Source organism: Acomys minous (assembly GCF_964271855.1).
Source record: "Acomys minous genome assembly, chromosome: 11".
Lineage (NCBI taxonomy): Eukaryota > Metazoa > Chordata > Mammalia > Rodentia > Muridae > Acomys > Acomys minous.
Window position 1 is genome coordinate 24,594,995 of NC_140492.1, and position 18,252 is coordinate 24,613,246.

The window sequence follows — 18,252 nt, forward strand, 5'->3', positions numbered from 1 at the left end:
GTAAAGACTACATATTCATGAAGTAATTCTAGAAATGGTAAATTACAGTCTTCCTATGCATATTTTAAATTTTTCTATATTGAATTTTAAAAAGCATATGATTAGGCAATGAAAATATATCTACAAAGTGTATTATTCATCTATAAACTATAGTCACCATGATGCTTCTTAAAAAGATAAGTTTTTATTAAGGCTTCAATAAGAAAAGAACGGCATGCTGAAGTGAATAGTCGGTGGTAATACACTCATATTGTTTTATAACCCATCAATAAGATATCTTCAACTATCAGAATGTGAAACGGCAGCAAAGAGGGAACATAACTTAAAGAAGAATGTACATTTTCAATGAACATAAATATTAAATCAAGAAAATTAATTTAAAATTAAATATATGTATATTCATATGTATGTACAGAATGGTTTGGTAAAATCTAGATAACATTTTGATTAATCTTTGTGTGCAGTGTATGTATGTTTGTGCAGTTATGTTTACAGATGGGTGTGAATAATCATACATTGAGGACAATTAATAGTACTGCACTGTGACTGTCTGCTCCCTGCTTTATTGCACAGACACAGGGTCTGTCATCAGCAGTGAATCTATCTGTGTTGACTAGTCTTTCTGCCGGGTGTCTGCTCAGATGCCTGTCTCAGCCACTCAAGCACTGGTATTACATTTTGGTAGGGACATACTTTGCTACTTTAAAAAAATATATGTATTATACTTCACCTACACCCTTTCTCCCTTCCCTTTCATGTTTACAAACCCTCCCATACACCTCTCCTGTTCTTTTTCAAATATATAGTTTCTGTGCCACTAATTGTTTTTACATGTATATATATATATATATATATATATATATATATATATACACATATATATATACATATATATATGTGTACGCATATATTTCCAAATATAACCGTCTCCATATTATAATACTACTTGAGTGCTTTTAGGGCTGTGAAACTGCATCTTCCTAGTAATTTCAGAAGATACACCCATAAAGATTCACCAAAATAACTGCCTAAACAAGAGCTGAACACGGACAACAAGCATGCCAAAGTAGATGAGGAAAAGACCATAAGGCCTCAGCCCTACACAAAGAACTACAGGCAACAAAGGAATTCTTAGAGTTAAGATAGTAACCTTCCCCAGGGGAAAAACAACAACTGCTCATCGAATATCAAGGGATGAACCTTGGTCTTGACTGCTAGCCATGGGAACTTACGTTCTTTTATTTGTGAAGCAAGCACTTCGACAAGTTGATCAATGTTATGATGAGTTCATATCCTGGCTCTACTTATTGTTAAACAAAAATATAATAGTTTTGTTTCATAGACACTTCTCCAGACCTTAAGTGAGATTAAGCACTGACAATACATAGTAATTGCTCAAAAGATGGAATTCATTGATTATAAAAGTATTATTTGTTATTCTGAAATTAAATATCTAGTATACGTTATTTATATAACAGCTTCTAGTATAAATTTGGATTTAGTAATGTTTGCATAAAATTTAACCTTAATTATTATCAATGACTAAATACTGTAAGAGTGATAATAGAGTATTCATGCAAATCATTATGGAAAATTCTGAAATAGTCCTTTGATTATACTATAAATGTGTAATTCTGAATGGTTTAAAGAATATTACAGTATTCTTGCAGCAGGAATTATGCTTTCACACAGGCTTAGTATCTCTTCTCGTTTGTATTTCATCTTCAGTGTGCATCATTTTCATGTAATACCTTAGAGTACTTTCATTTAAATTACTTTAAATTCCTAGATGAATTGTTACCATAATGTTATTTGATCACTTAAAATTCAAGCAATGTTTAATTTAATAAAACAATGGTAAGTCCTCCTCAACATTCCAATGTGGAGGCCTTAGCATAATTTCATGCTTGTTCATGTTCACTTAAACTGTGGTCAATCGCTGTGTATTATATGCGGATACTAAGCCGAGAAAGAAGCTATGCTAGAAAACTAGCTAGGTGGTATTTGCCTCCACTGATATTAAAGATATGAAACAAAGAGAGGCAAAAAAATGCAAAACTCTTTACTGTAAAGTTTTTTTTTTCAAAAAAATCGTTACAGATTTCATTCTTCCATGATTTAGCACATTAATGAAATAAAGGCTTTGTCAGGCATTTTTGGTCAATGTTTTATAATTTTATAAATCACCTGGAATATACTCATTTAAGGTATTTAACTGAATTGATGGTACAGTGAGTTCAAGGCTCTTCCACACTTTTTCTTCTAACAGATTTAGTGTGTCTGGTTTTATGTTGACGTCATCAACCCAATTGGACTTTAGTTTTGTGCAGGGTTATAAATAAGGGTCTATTTGCATTTACTACATGTAGACATCCAGGTAAACCAACGCATGTGTTGAAGATGCTATCTTTCTTCCATTGTACACTTTTGGATTTGTCAAAAATCAAATGTTTTCTGAAAGACTTCGCCCAGCTGGGAATCAAAGCAGATGACTCACAGCCAAACTTTGGGTTGGAGCAGAGCAAGTCTTATGGCAGTTAACTATTGTAATTATTGAGGCTTCCTGCTGGATGATATTGATGGTTACTTTTACTTTCATATCATGTATACATACTTACAGCACTAGAAAATCTAGTCAGTACTGATGAAGTTTCCAGCTGAGTACCAGCTTGATTACTTCATGGCCTGTGTTTGGCTGACATAAGAGCAGTGATACACATGTGAATACACAGAAGCTGTGACTGCATATCCGAAACCTCCATTAATTCAACGCTGTCATAATCCTAGCATGGAGAATGGAATGTGGTCACAGGTCTCATCATTAGTGAAGAAGCTATGAGCAATGGAAAACTACTGTGTGAGAGAAAAATCCATTTTCTGCAGTGAAGTGACATTGGAAATATCAACTGCACTGCAAGCCAGATCTCATGCCCAGGAACAGTTGTCAACACAAATCTGATTTTATGGCTTTTTTTCTGCTCTGATTTGCTTTGGTTCTGATTTTGGCTTCATTTAAAAGGCTTAAATAAAACAAACAAGCAATAAACAAACAGTAATTTGGGTAGACAGGGTTGGAGAACAGTCCTTCAAAAAGTTGAAGGAAGGAAAATATTATGATCAAAATTCATTGTATGAAATTCTCAATAAATGAATAAAATAATGTGATGCTATATGATCTTCATTTAATCTTCAAGATAACACTATAAATAAATCATTTCTTCTCCAAGATACCTAAAGCAAAACAAAGAATTCAATTCTACGAAAGTTTCTTATACTCACACATTTCTTATAGAGAGTGGCAAACCCAGCACACTCAAATCCGAAGATGAGGCCAATGTTTTGATTAATATTATCACATTCGTTTGCTTTAAACCAAGCAATCTTTTAAATAGCTAATTGGATATAGACTTAAATAACTAATAAAACCAAAACAAGGAGAAAGTATGAGTGTCTCACCCCGTTACCCACCTATCCTAGCCTTCATTATACAGCGCAAGCTAACCTGAAACTCATGACAATTTTCCTGCTCTCCCAATTTCAATGAAGGACTTATTTTCAATATTGTTGCTCTACAATAAAGACTTTTCAAGGGACATAATAATGTTCATATTTAATGTATTTAGGGAAAGGAGGAAAGGGCAAATGCGTAAAAGATTTTAAAGCAAAACTTATATGACCTTGGCTTTTTATTGAATTATTTATTACTATGTCAAAAGCATGTATTTATGAATAAAAAATATGAGTAAGTTTTCAAACAAAAACTTTAACTCTCCTAATGACACTACAAAATAAAAACAGATAACCTTTATACTGATGAAAATAAAGCACATGAAAGTTAAATGGTTTATATAAAAATACAGAAATAATTTCAAATCTTAATAAAAATAACAGCTTTAAAAATACACCGCCCTCTCCAAAAGTCACACATTAGTCTGCTCTAGCAAGAAGGAAAGTTGATGTGCACATAATAAAAGCTGAGTATTTAGAGACATTTTTGTTTTATTTTGAAAAACACTTGCTCTCTTTCTAAATGTGATTAAGTCCTACATCAAAAAGGTAAGGTACAATATCCAAGCATACAGCTCTCTCTCTCTCCAAAGCAGTGATATAGGCAGTAAGCCAGTAAACAACACATGCCATTAAAGAAATATGAAGACAGTGAGATGTTATTATGTGTACACATATTAGTTTATACATACCATGAGACACTATTATACTTAGATTAGAGAACAGCTTAAATCTAAACATAGAATACGACACAACCCTATCACTCATTGCTTCTGGAGATGCAACATGGTGTACGTGTGACTGGGTAATTTCTTACAAATCTAAACTTTGTCATATTACAAAGCTTAGTTGACAAATACAATGAAACTAACATGAGAGCCACATTAGCCAATTAAATGCTTTATGGTGTTACACTTTACCACCAAGTCAAATATGTGAAATACAAACTTTTTAAAAGTGTATATTTTTAACTTCATATGTATGCTTGCCTACATATACATATGTGACCCACATGTGTTCCTGATGCAAAAGAAACAAGAAGAGGGTAGTGGATTCCGTGGAACTGAAGGCACAGATAGCTGTGAGCTACTATGTGTATACCTGGAAGCAAACCAAAATCCTCTCCAAAAGCAACCGCTCCTCTTAATTCCTGAGCCTTCTCCTTAACCCTGATTCAGTGACTATCATTAATGAATTTGTTGTTTTTTGATTAAGGGACATGATTAACTTCTAACATGTATTATCAATCTTATATACACTGATTCATAAAAGGTTAGCAACTGTACTTCTCCCTAGATAACTATGTTTGGAATACTTATAAAAATAAAATATGATACAAGTTTTTGTTATTAAATTGACATTACTGGGAGTAAGCAAACTGGTGAATAAAATCAGAGTATATGAAGTTTTAAACTTCTCTTCCAAAGAATTTCTTTGAAAACAGTTTACGTGTACCTGATAAAGAGTTATAATATCCATTCAGCACTTTATATATTTCTTAGAAATGTTGGCAGCCTAATTCTAAGTACATGGGCTTGGTTTTTATGATCAGCTTTCTATATGTGGAAAAAGGTGATTTAGTAAACTGATTAAAAAATTAGTGATGTTGATATTACAACTATGTAATTGCTGTTATAGTTATATTTTCTCTTAAACTGGATATATATGTATATGTATGTATATATATTATGTGTGTGTATTTTAAAATAACCTATTTTAACTGTTTGTTCTTTCACAAAATAGCATTGTAGAAAATGTGGGCTATTTCATTTAAATATATATATATATATATTAAACTCTTTGACTATACGGGGCTTGAATTACTATAGTTTATAGCATCTTATGGTGGCCATTAGCCAGGCAACAATTTGAATGACATTTTCAGTGGCTGTGAGGTGATTTCTGCATCATATTTACACTTTCACATCACTTGAGTTAGGAGCACTTGGGGATGTATAAGGTAGATTAAGTGTTTTTTGAAAGCCTTCTGTTATTACAGAATAATTGGTATAAATTCATACTATGCATATTGAAAATTGATAGTAAGTAGTATTGTTATGTGAATCTAAGACCAAATTTTGGACTTAGATTTGATAGTTCTAATAGAGCATTTATTGTTGGACAGATGTTAGATGGATGCATTGCTATGAGGCAGAAGAGAAAGCATTCAAGAAAAGGTGATATTAGTTGATAGTAGAAAAAATACTGTTGAAGAAATATCAAAAGGAAGAATTACTATGTGTTATGCTAAATTCAGGAACATATTTTGACACACTAAAATTAAAGGAACTTCAAAGTAAAAAGACATTACCAGACTTCTGCACTGTGTTGCATTTACTTTAAGACAGTTCATTATGATTTTGTTGACAGTTATATTTTACATATAAATTTGTAATTATAGGCTGGGTGTGGTGGCACATACTTTTAATTTCAACATTTTAGAGGCAAAGGCAAGTGGATCTCTGTGAGTTCAAGGTCAGCCTGATCTGTAATGTAAGTTCCGAGCTAGCAAGAGTTATGCAGTGAGAATTTACGTCTCAAAAACAAACAAACGTACAAGCAAACAAACAAAAATGTAATTATGAATCCTGAAGGCACAATTTTAATTAGTTAACATTCACTTATTTTGAAGAGTATTATATCAGTTCATAAACTATTAAAGAGAAAACAGCATATAGTTTGAGTTAGTGGATATTGAAGAACTGGTATTTTCATGTTATAGAAGAAAATACAAAACTACGAATGAAAATGTGGGTGCCATAGAGAGAAGACAGAAGGATCAGGGAGTTCTGAGAACAACTGGATAAAGTGGGCGATTACAAGAACAAACCAGAATGGCAGCCAAGGAACTGCAGCTTACTGTAAACACTATGCGCAGTGAGGACTGGTGCCTGAACTGCACTCCACACTGTGAACTGATAAGCTATGCTATGTTAAGCTAAGTTGAAAAGGTACAATAACAAAAAGTGAAAACATGCACTGTATAACTCTATTTTTAAAAAGTTCTGTGTTTAACTATCACATCATACCTGCCCTACTACCTTACTTTGATCATTTAAAATCTCTATTAGCAATGACTATTAAAATATCATATCATAATGCAGCTTATCTTAATTTTAAGAGGACAAAATTTTGTTTCTGAATACTGTCTAGATATTAGGTATACATCATTTTATGAATAAATTTACATTTACAAATAGTGCATATTCACATATGTAAATGTCTAAGTAAATGGATATACATAATGTGAAATATATACTTATATATTTCAAATATACCAATATTTGAGATGACAGTTCTAACATGACTTTATAGATTCAAGACTGTAAGTATTCCTATTTTTAAGTCAAATTATGAATATTTCTTTCATATAGCAACAGTACAAAATAAATATTTTATTTACTTCAGTATGGAATAAATAAAAACAAACCATTTTCAGGGCAATTCTCTCATACAAAGTTATGGCAAAAGTATATTTATTTATACAACAAAGGACACTTGCATTTGGAAAGAAAATGGAGTCAAGTAACAAGAGAAGGCAGAATAAATGAAGGTTCACTACTAAACCAAGGGAAAAGCAGTTGAATGAAGCAATGACATTGTCCAAGGCAGATAGGGAGCTTTTCCACCCTCAGGCGTAATTACAACAGCTGTACCATATAGACTCTATCACTCATAATCTAGGCTAGCGCCTTTTTCTATTAACCAAGCAATAGAGAAAAAAAAATTACTTATACTAGTCCATATGAGGCACTCCACTTGCTGTGATGAATTCTGATGGCTTAATTAGGGAGACAGTGTGGCACATGGGGTTTTTCAAACCAGTTCATCACAAAGGCCATGTTGTCAGATAGAATGTGCCTGTGTTCTACGGCAGATTGCTAATAAAAGTTTTTGCATTGAGTGTCTTTGGGCTGACTGTGTCTCTCTGTTTGCTTCCATCTTCTCAAACTATTAAATAAAGCTCCATACTAGAAAAACCAGTGTTAATAGAGACACAGAATTGAAATACCCCTGAAGAGTTCTCTAGTTATTAAGATCTCATCTTCACCTGAACGATGGTTGCTGAGAAGTAACAAACACTGATTGTTCTCTTTTGTATTGTTTTTCAAGACTAGATACTTGCAATGATAGACTGTTTGGTTCTTGATAATGGTCAAAATATGTAAAGGTTTGCATCAGTGTGTCATGAAACATGATAATAAAATAAACCTTCAAATGTTTCAATATATTATCTAATACAGAGTTGAATTCCTGAGTCACAGAGTTACACCAAACATATCTTTCATATATTTTCTCAGCCATTCGTCTAGAGTTCATAAAATTAACCTTTGTGTAAGTCCCTTTCAACTAAGTGCATTACAAAGGCTACTACTATTCATAATAATACAAAAGCTAAGAGCAAATTCTTCATACAAATGAATATATATAAATATGGACATGGTGGATATAAAAAGCATTTTAAGCTCATTAGGAAACTGAGCTTATTAAAAGACACAGGCCAAGTAACTATATAGTTACATGATATTTCATTTTGAAATTTGTAGCCGGGCGTGGTGGCGCACGCCTTTAATCCCAGCACTTGGGAGGCAGAGGTGGGCGGATCGCTGTGAGTTCGAGGCCAGCCTGGTCTACAAAGTGAGTTCAGGACAGCCAAGGCTACACAGAGAGACCCTGTCTCAAAAACCAAAAAAAAAAAAAAAAAAAAAAAAAAAAAAAAGAAAGAAATTTGTGAGCAGCATGTGATAGACATTTAATGATGTTTATACTAAGTCCAATCACGCCATGGCATTCTGTGCCTGCTTTATCATTGGAAGATGCCATCTAAGGGTCATAGTTAATATTTTCCTTTTCTTCTTTATTTTCATCATCACTAAAGTTCCTTAGGAAGTATATCTTAAAATCTTTTATAAAACTTGTCTCTTTTGCGTTACTATTACTTCAATCAAAATGTATTATTCACTATGATTTCAACTTCTTCATAAGATGCCAATAGATATCCACTGAATACTTTTAATGAGGTTTTAGATATCAAGAACACAACTAAATACATTTGAGAGTCTTTCTTCAGGTCTATCATTTTACAAATTATTATTACTAAAAATAATTTGTAAATTAAATTTTAAAATCTTACTCAGCTGAAATTTATATCAAAGATAACTTATATTCCTCATACTGCCTCTCAGAAAGTTACAGGTGAATCTCATAAACAGTAGATATTGAATAAGACTTTGTTGAATCAATGCAATAAGGAAACAAATATATATTACCTACCCACTTGATTTATTATTTATGTTTATATGCATGCATATGTGTACATGTATGTATACATCCACTGAGTTTTAGGAAGGGGAATTTCATAATCATGGCGGGGGCTTACTGTGTATGGACAACTTGCCAGTGGCTATGCCACTGAAGAAACTAACCCCCATCCCTTGTTTCACTATTCTTATTAGTATAATACTACTAAGTTTCTCCTCTTCTTAAGGCTTAACATTGTTTATTAATCAGAATCACAGGATAAGCTTCTCAGCATTTCCTAAAATTCCTTCACAATATAAAACTTGTGATTACTTGTTACATTTACAAAAAAAATCTTTCGGTATACCATGTCCAGTCTGGAAAGTGAGCGTGATGCCTTCTTATACACAGAATTCTGCTCTTTGGCGTGAGCCTACGTTCACGTTCCACTTACGACTTCCCAACTTTGTACAAATATCCATAGGCTAAAATCTCTATCCCCAAGTTGGTACCCATAAGTATGAACTTTTCAGTGCTTTTTGTTGTTGTTGTTGTTACCATGCTGCCTTTATGCTCTGTGAATCTCTCCTCACCTCATATGGGCTTTTCTGTTCTCCAGTAAACAGGGGGCCACATGTAATACTAGGGAATATGAGAGTACCCCGTCTTTACTAACAACCTTCCTTGTCACTGTCATTCCACATGTAATACTAGGGAATATGAGAGTACCCCGTCTTTACTAACAACCTTCCTTGTCACTGTCATTCCACAGGCGTTTGTTTTAATTTTTATAGTTATTATACTTTTAGTTAATATTTATTAGATTTCTTCCTTAGTTACTAAATTTAAATTATGTATTGATTTTGTCTCTAAACAGGAAAAAAAAATGTGACAAAATGGGGCCCTTAAATCCCCTATAGTAAATATCCCCAAACATTTCCCAAATATCTTGTAAGAAACAAGTCTATGAGTGGCTGTTATGTTCATACAAATAACAAAGTGTGATTTTTGTTTCTTCATTAAATTTAATGTCAACTAAATGTAAAGCCACTAAAGTAGGTTATTTTAATGTATGCAAATGTTTTAGAATCAACCTTAAAGTGACTCAGATAATGATTACACAAAAAAAAGCAAAAAAAAAAAAAACACCCAAGAATGATGTAGAAATTATCTTGAATACAAATAAATCAGTGCCTTTATCACAATGCTTATTTTTTTAATGTTGTACAATTAAGAGACATTTGGTATTACAAAGCATCAAACGTTAAAGAAAACTATATCAGTATGAGTATAGGAAAAAATTGTAGGAGTACCACTGTCAAGCATATTAATGATTTAAAAAATGAAACACATTACTATTTAGCAATAGAGATTTTGAAATATAACTACCTAAAATTGTATAAAGTGTAGCTTTACAACAGGGAAATACTTCTTCTGGAACAAGGCACTGTTTCCTGCAGGGATGTTCACATGGACCAGAATAGTTTTAAGGAGATATTTCATCATGTAAAATAAAAATATTCAAGGTCTCAAAAAACAATTTTAAAAAGGAAAAGATTTATTTAGCAACTCATACATTTAACTACCTTATGTTGGCTTTCAGAAATTTATAAACAAACAAGCACCTCTCACTCTCCATGTGAAAGGTCACCAACAACACAGGCATGCCTTCACTTAGAACATTTGGACCTGGTAGGGCAGGGCCTGAGACCCAAGATGGAGATGCCAGGCAGTTGGTGAAGAGCATGGTTCACAAACATGGAGGCAAGGAGCCAACTGTGTCAGGTGTTCCTGGATCCCTGCAGAGCTTTGGAGCATGGGCGGTGTTACACAGAGTATATTTTTGTTTACCAACAGATTGCTTTAAAACTGATACTTTGTCTCAGACACACAAGAGAAAAGAGATCTTTGCAATTACAGTAGTTCACTTCATTAGGTGGGAGTAAGCAGGAGAGACTTCGTAGAAGATAAAAACTCTTTGAACTTTATTGTAAATTGCGTGCAAAGTACTTATTATTTGCTATTAGATTATATGATACATTTTTAATTAAGGCAAACTGATAACTTTGGTATTCTAGAAACTGACCTTTCTTCACTCCTTCCTTCCATCTCCGTTTTTTTTGAGCATGCCAGTCTAGCCTGAACTCACCTCTTTGCTGACCAGCCCCTGGACTGTAGTAATTTAAGATGTGCACTATCAAGTCTTGCATTTTTAGTCATCTCATAGTTCCTTTTAGAATGGGAGAAATGATAATATATTTCTTGATCTACTTTCTCGTACGTGGATATATCTAGAGATCCTTAGCTTCACGGATCTTCAGTTTTCCCTAATTAATATATGTTTTATATATGATTCTTTTTATAACATTAAAAAAGTTCTTTTTATTCCAAAAAATAAATTTATTAATGCAAGATGCAAAGATAGTAAATATTTTAAATTTGTTTAACATTCTTTTAAAATTAATTCCAACATTGACTAAATGCATGATATTTTTAATTTTATATGTGTAAAAATACAATTGAGTTATAATATGAATAAATTAATAAAATATATTTAAAAAAGAAATTCTTAGATGCCTGCAAAACTGTGTATTCAGAATCAGATTCTTTATTTCTTATTTTCTCCTGGGTAATTATGAAAAAAAATAACCCATGAAATGATGCAGAGATAAAACTCTCCAGCCACAAGGACATTGGAATTTGGACCTAAAACCTAAACAGCTGTGATCAGGACATCTCTTTCATTGAATAATTATACTGCATAAATGTTCTGTATTTTAACATACATATAGTGTTACAAGGGAAAAAACTGACTTTTCATTTTTAAAATATTCTTGATTAATTCTAAATGGATTGTGCAGTTAAAAATAAAGCAATAAAACTGCTTACAGCTAAGTAATCTCTACCGATTCTAAGCAGCTACATTTTCTATTCATTCTGCATAGTCACTCTATAATTGAAGTTAATAATAACTTTTGAGAAAACTTTCTTGTGGATTAATACGTATGAAATTATTTTTTAAATGTTCCAAAAGAAATACTTAATGTTTCTGTCATGTTATGATCCAAGAAAAATTTACATTTAAAGAACTCATATTTTAAGAGATATTTAAATGATTTATCTAACTTTTAAAAGCAATCTAAAAATCTGTTAGCCATACACAAACTCCAGTATAAAAACTAAGAATAAACAGAGAGTATAAAGACAAACCACTATTTCTTGCATTCTTTTAAACAGCAGTCTTTTCTGCAATATTACAATTACTGGGAAGATCCAGATAGAAATAACACTTAGTTCCTTCCAATTACCATCCTTGGGGTATAATACTAAGGTGCTGAAGTGTTGGAGGACAGACAGGAGAGGAAAGGAGGTAGTAAATCATTTCAGAAAATCTCACACTCAAGGCTGTTGACATGAGCCAGGGCAGAGGAAATAACACTGTCAGCACCTGCATCACTAATGAAGGACAACAGTGCCACACAGCCACAGAATGAAGAGTGAAAAATTCAGTAAGTCATGCTTGACTCGGAAGGGGTTTACCTAATGTATTCATACACATATAGAACTTGTATGCTTCCCTTTGTGCTTTTCTATTTTAAACCTTGATATATAAACTCAGAACTGAAAACTTTCACATTCAGTTTCATCATAGGTAAAGTATGTAACTTTTAAGTGTATCATTTAACATTCGTCATTATTGTCTTTTTGACATCTGTTGCAATTAAACGTGGATGCTTAAAATGTAAAGAGTAGGAATTTAAATGTTCACATTATCAGAAATTAAAGGAACGTGTGATGTAGCTAAGGCAGCGTGTCTCACGAGGTAACCTAGGCTGATTTATGAACTTTTTATAGATAAATTAAACATGAATAAATTAACAAAACAATATCTATCAGTGCCTTAATGAAGAGGTGGTGGGTTTTGGTGGGTAATGAATGAAATAAAGTCAAGTGAAATTGTCGGAACATCACAAATAGTCTAAGAATTTACTTTATCATTCTTTCTCTTAAAATTTATTTATTCTTTTCCAACAGAAGTCTTCCTTGATTTAAATGGATGGATAATTTAAGCTCATGTCTCCTTCATGACAATAACTCTGCACAAAAGATCATAAAGCCAAATGGAAAATTAAAAGCCACTTCATATCGGAAGAGGAAACAAAAATGAATAAAATACCAACTTATCAACTGTGGACATTACATTTTAATGGTATATTAGTATTTAATAACAAGTTATCAAGCTGAAACCTGTATTATTGGTGTGAAATTCCAATCGCTTCTATTAGAATTTCCTAAATTGTCCTCTTATATTAAATTTTAGAGTATCATCTTTAGTAAGGCACCTCAATGATAATTAAACAATTCTAAAACTAATATATATATATTATATATGGATATATATATATATATATATATATATATGTATATATACCCATCATCTCTTTAAAACACTTAAACTTCTTTATTTATGGAACTATTGAAATATATCCCTTATGTTGTGAAATTTATTTTCTTAGGGGAAAAACGGAAATATTCAGTTGAATTAGATATCACTTGCTTTCAAAGAAATGAATCATTAAAGCCACCCCCATTTTTGTTGCTTCTGGGATATGCTAATCATTCCAGACTCTGGACATAAAGAACACAATAAAGCCAGAACAACAGCAAGAATCAGTTTTCCTTGATGAGAGAGTAATGAGAGAGCATTCCCCCTGAAGGTGAGTACTTTCAGTAGGTTTTCCGGCCTTCTTACCCTGAACGCAGTGCTCATAGGAAGATGTAGTTATCAAAATGACTACTGCTCTGCAGGGGTCCCTTTGAAAAGCTAAGAGCATATTCCTTTTGACAGATAAATTACTTTGAAATAATTTTGAACTCTATGATATTGACAAAAAATAGTCACCATTAACTGTGTGGATTCCATTCATGGGTATTTTCTTGGAAAAAGAAGCTTCCTTAAAATGAGTTCCTGAAGCCAATATCTTTGGCACATATTTAACTGATAACCAATCTATCTCACTTCTGACAAGATACATATTATGTTAGACAATATATTTATGTATTTTAAGCTATCTTCAGCTTTGAGTATTTTATTGTAAACACAGACTTTTTAGGAGTCTTATAACTGAATGCTTATGTATATGTTTCCTGAGAAATTTCATAATATTTTATATAAAAATAAAATTTAAATTTCTTTAGTATATAGTTTGACTCTACTCCATCTATGTAATTACTACATACATGTAATATATTATGTGTCTCAACAATATATGTATAAAAATTCAATCAATTTTTAGCAATTAAAAATTTTAATTATCTAAATCATGAGCAAGTTTGTTCACACAAAAATTACAAACTAGGTTCAGACTTTTACTGTAATTATAAGGTAAATAATAAGAATAATATTTGCAACCACAGGTAGAATCTCCAAACTTTTGATGTGTCATCTTTGTTTTATGTTTTCATGACAATGAGGCATCTTGTTATTTATATATCACATATATTCAAAGATGTGGCAAATAATTTCATATTAAAGTTTGATATCTCACTCATGTTCGCATATTTATTGATATTCAACAGATCAGGAACAAGAATGGAAAACCTAAGAGTAGGTCACACTAGCTGGGTGTGGTGGCACGTGCCTGTAATTCTAACGCCCTGGGAGACAGAAACAGGCAGATCTCTGTGAGTGTAAGAAAAGCACAGGATAGCCAAGGCTACGCAGAGAAACCCGGTCTCAAAGAAAACCAAACCAAACCAAGCAAACAAAGAAAAGGAAAAATAAAAAGGAAAAAAAAGAATAGGTCAAATCACACTGTGTGGAAATTTTAGTGGGTTACACCAGTCCGGCAAAAATATTTTAAAATTACTGTATATTTCAGTAATATGGATATATTTTCAGCAAATAGAAGAAAATCCTGTTGTTTATTTACAATCCATTGAATTGTGAAGCTCAAATGTCAATGTTTACCTGGGATTTGAAGGCTTTGAGGTCCTTAGAGTTTTCAGTTCCTTAGTTGGTGTATAGATGTGTATAATAAGCTATGTACATGCACTAAGTGTTACTAATAGAAAGGGAACCCCATACTTTGTTATAAAAACACATTATATGTCACACTTTCACAAATACTTTTACTCAGGAGCCTCATATTGAATAGACTTTAATTAACCATTGTTTCCTTAATTATTTTATTTAAGAAAAATGTAAAGTTATAATTTGATAAGACAACAATATACCTATCTAGATTTCTCTATCATAGCATTGGAGCTGGTTAATTTTCTACGAAACAGTACAGTTAAAACGTTTTATAAAAATGTTATTTGATTCCATTAACAAAATTATGTCTTTGAGGAAATAGTGTTCTAACTTTACCCACAACAATGATTGTAACTACGAAAGCAACAGGGTATCATATTACCTTTACAGTCTTACATTGTTCAACTGGCTAATTAACATGGCTCTGTAAAGATATTTTCATTTTCACTTTCTAAATGTTCCTTTCCCAGGGTAATGGAATGCAATGAAGGCTGGTCCCCCGCCTTACTCTCTTTTCTGCATTGCACATCTTTCCCTTCTATACCTGTTCTTCCAACTCCCCATTCACTTAGTTACTGTAACTCATAAAGCTTTATCAGAATTTTTCATGGAGGCTTTCTTCAAGGACTCTGTATTCAAATGGTCACTTCTATTTGAAGCCGGTCAAGACACACACACACACACACACACACACACACACACACACACACACACCCTGAAGCAATCATTCACACGGACATACAAGTTACACAGAACATCAAGAATTTTTGTTTAGGATACAGTACAATAAAAATGAGTTTAAAAGCAAAATGTAAAGATACTGGTTGAATGATGATGACACAAAGCATCCCGTTACCTGGAATGAGCTGGGCCGGAAGGAGGTGCTTTTTTGATAGAGCGAGGAGAGATAGCACGACCAGAAGAGGAAGATGTTTCCATTTCATCTTTATCTCTCCCTTACATTACACCAGGCAGCGACACAGATTTCTGTTATCTGCAGAGATGGGAAAAAAAAAACACATAAAAAAGTTTCTTTTTAATGAAGTAAGTAGAATACTTCAAGTATTGAGCAAAAGTCTGTAGCTCACATATATTTGAAAGTCCACTTTTAAGATGATAAACTATTTTTTTAAAAATTAGTAATCCACAAAAAAAGTTAAATGCTGCACACATTATGTAGTATGTATCAACAAATAGGAAGTGGTAGAGCAGAGAAAAGTGATGGGGAGGGGACTTTCTGGGCTGAACTAGGCACTTCTCATACCCACTATTTAGGTTTGATTTTTTTTTTTTAGATATTAAAGGTACATGGGCCTACAGTTTCCAAAAGCTTCCATGGGAGCAAAGTTGGGAAGACTTCTTTAGTCAAGAACAGTTTTGAAACTGACTGTTGTTAATATGCCCCATTTCATCCCAGAATCTCACTCATTCATCACAGTGAGAACTTCGTATAAAGTGTCTGAAGATTCATAGGCTCTCCTTGTGCTTACTAATGTTTCCTGATGTCTGTGTGTGTGACTGTGTGTGTGTGTGTGTGTGTGTGTGTGTGTGTGTGTGTGTGTGAGTGTACAATACTAGTGGTTGAGTCCAGGTCCATGTACATGCTGGGAACATATTCTATCATGGCATATATCTCATCTGTCTTTGTGCTTTGATTTTTGAGACAAGAGTCTTAACACATTTCCCAGGCTGGCTCTGAACTCAGCCTGTGCCCAAGCAGGCCTTAAACTTGCAAAATTTCTGTCCCAGTATCTTGGGAAGTAAGAATTATATGCTTGAATATCCAGATTTAGTGAGGAATAATTTTTTTTACAAAAATGTTTTCATAGTAGGAAAATTTATTACCAATTATTTCAAAGCTGGTATGTCATTTTCCAGATGTGCGGATGGCAATCACTTATTCTTTGCTTTCCTGTACGAGCAACATCACTTCAGGTGCTCAAAAGTCCCATGCTGTTTCTCAAATGCACTCTAACTCTAGCCATATTGCACTATCATTTTATAGTGAATTTCCCACCTGTCTGCCCTGTGGATTGACTAAAATATAGAAAATTTCAAGTATTTAATGTGATAGATCTTGAAGGATTATATAATACTGTATATATTTTCCATACCTATAATAAGTTACCCATATTCATAATTTTAAAAAGATGACAAATGATTTTTAAGTGAATACAGCTCACATAAAATATATTTCATATGTGTTGTCATCCATCGCTTGCCAACATGTGGGTTTTTTTTTTTTTCGTGATTTCAGTTTGCCAGGGTTGAATATGGATCAGACTGTGGGTCATATCATCAGAAGAAGCATGACAGAAATTCTCAATAAAATATTTGGAGGCTTAAAAACATATTCACATAATTTGATTTTTAGAAACGTGTGGAAGTTGCTCCGAACTGTGAGTTATTTGTTCTTCACTGCATTTGGTTTCTAAAGTAGACTTTACACAGATACTCATCCTCAGAGCACGCAAACTGCACAGGACATGGCACTGTGGCTCAGGCAAGTCCTACAGTTTTGGGGATGCATCCCATGCAGATAGGCACAAAACTGAGCATTTAAAGCAAACGAGTTATTTGTTAATTTTAATTCATTTTTCAGACAGGTATATTAGTCACAATTGATTACTTGATTTCCCTTACTTTTCACAGGATTCCAGGTATTGTTTAATTTTGATACCCCTTTCACCTAGGTAAGACACTCCTATCACATACAAACATCTTTGAGATTTTCTTCAATTTTTAATTATTTGCAAACTGCTCATTATAAACTAGGAATTGTGAATATGTTGGAGAAAAGCCCAGACTTAGTTTTTTCCCCCTAGATGTATTAACAACCTGAAATCACTTTAATGACAGTAATTCAGAAGTAAACATGGTAAAGAATTAAGTAGAGTTTCTATTGTAAACAAGAAGGTCTGAACTGGCCATGGGGAACATGGACACAGGCAAGATAGTATCCATGTATGTAGTAAAGATTAGAGACCGTGAGGCCTACTGACCTCATTAGGGCAGTGGCAGCAAATTGTGGAATGCAAGTAAAGGAATGTATATAAATGTCTTACTAATTTTCCATAGAAGTAACAGCATACCTTAAAAGTGATATTTTTAAAAGGGGTAATGACTTATTATGAATGTAAAAATAACTGCTTAGAATATAGGAAAAATATAAACAAAACGTCCAATTACAAACATTTTAATAATCCTTCTATAACTCCTGCATACAAATTGTACTGTATTTATAGATTTCACAGTACACACACAGACACATTCATGCATACATTCTCTATTAATTTATTAATATAATCAGCACACTATAAGGGGAGTTGTTCTTTGTGTAGATAAGAGATTTTCAGGGTATAATGGTACAGAAAAGGGAGAAAAGGAAAATGGTGAGATGGCTTAGTCAGTAGAGGTACTGTCAACAATTCTGACAGTCTGAGTTCAATCCCAAGACCCACATGTCA

The 18,252-nt window shown here is 32.8% G+C and overlaps 1 protein-coding gene across 1 annotated transcript in view; it reads right to left on the reverse strand.

The window, feature by feature from the left end:
• The window catches only part of ROBO1 (roundabout guidance receptor 1), a 994,953-nt gene that overhangs the window by 851,502 nt on the left and 125,199 nt on the right, over window positions 1-18,252 (reverse strand). The window contains exon 2 of the mRNA XM_084802512.1: window positions 15,642-15,779. Within this exon, the coding sequence (XP_084658638.1) occupies window positions 15,642-15,729 (88 nt within the window). The 5' untranslated portion in view covers window positions 15,730-15,779. The remainder of the gene's footprint in view (window positions 1-15,641; window positions 15,780-18,252) is intronic.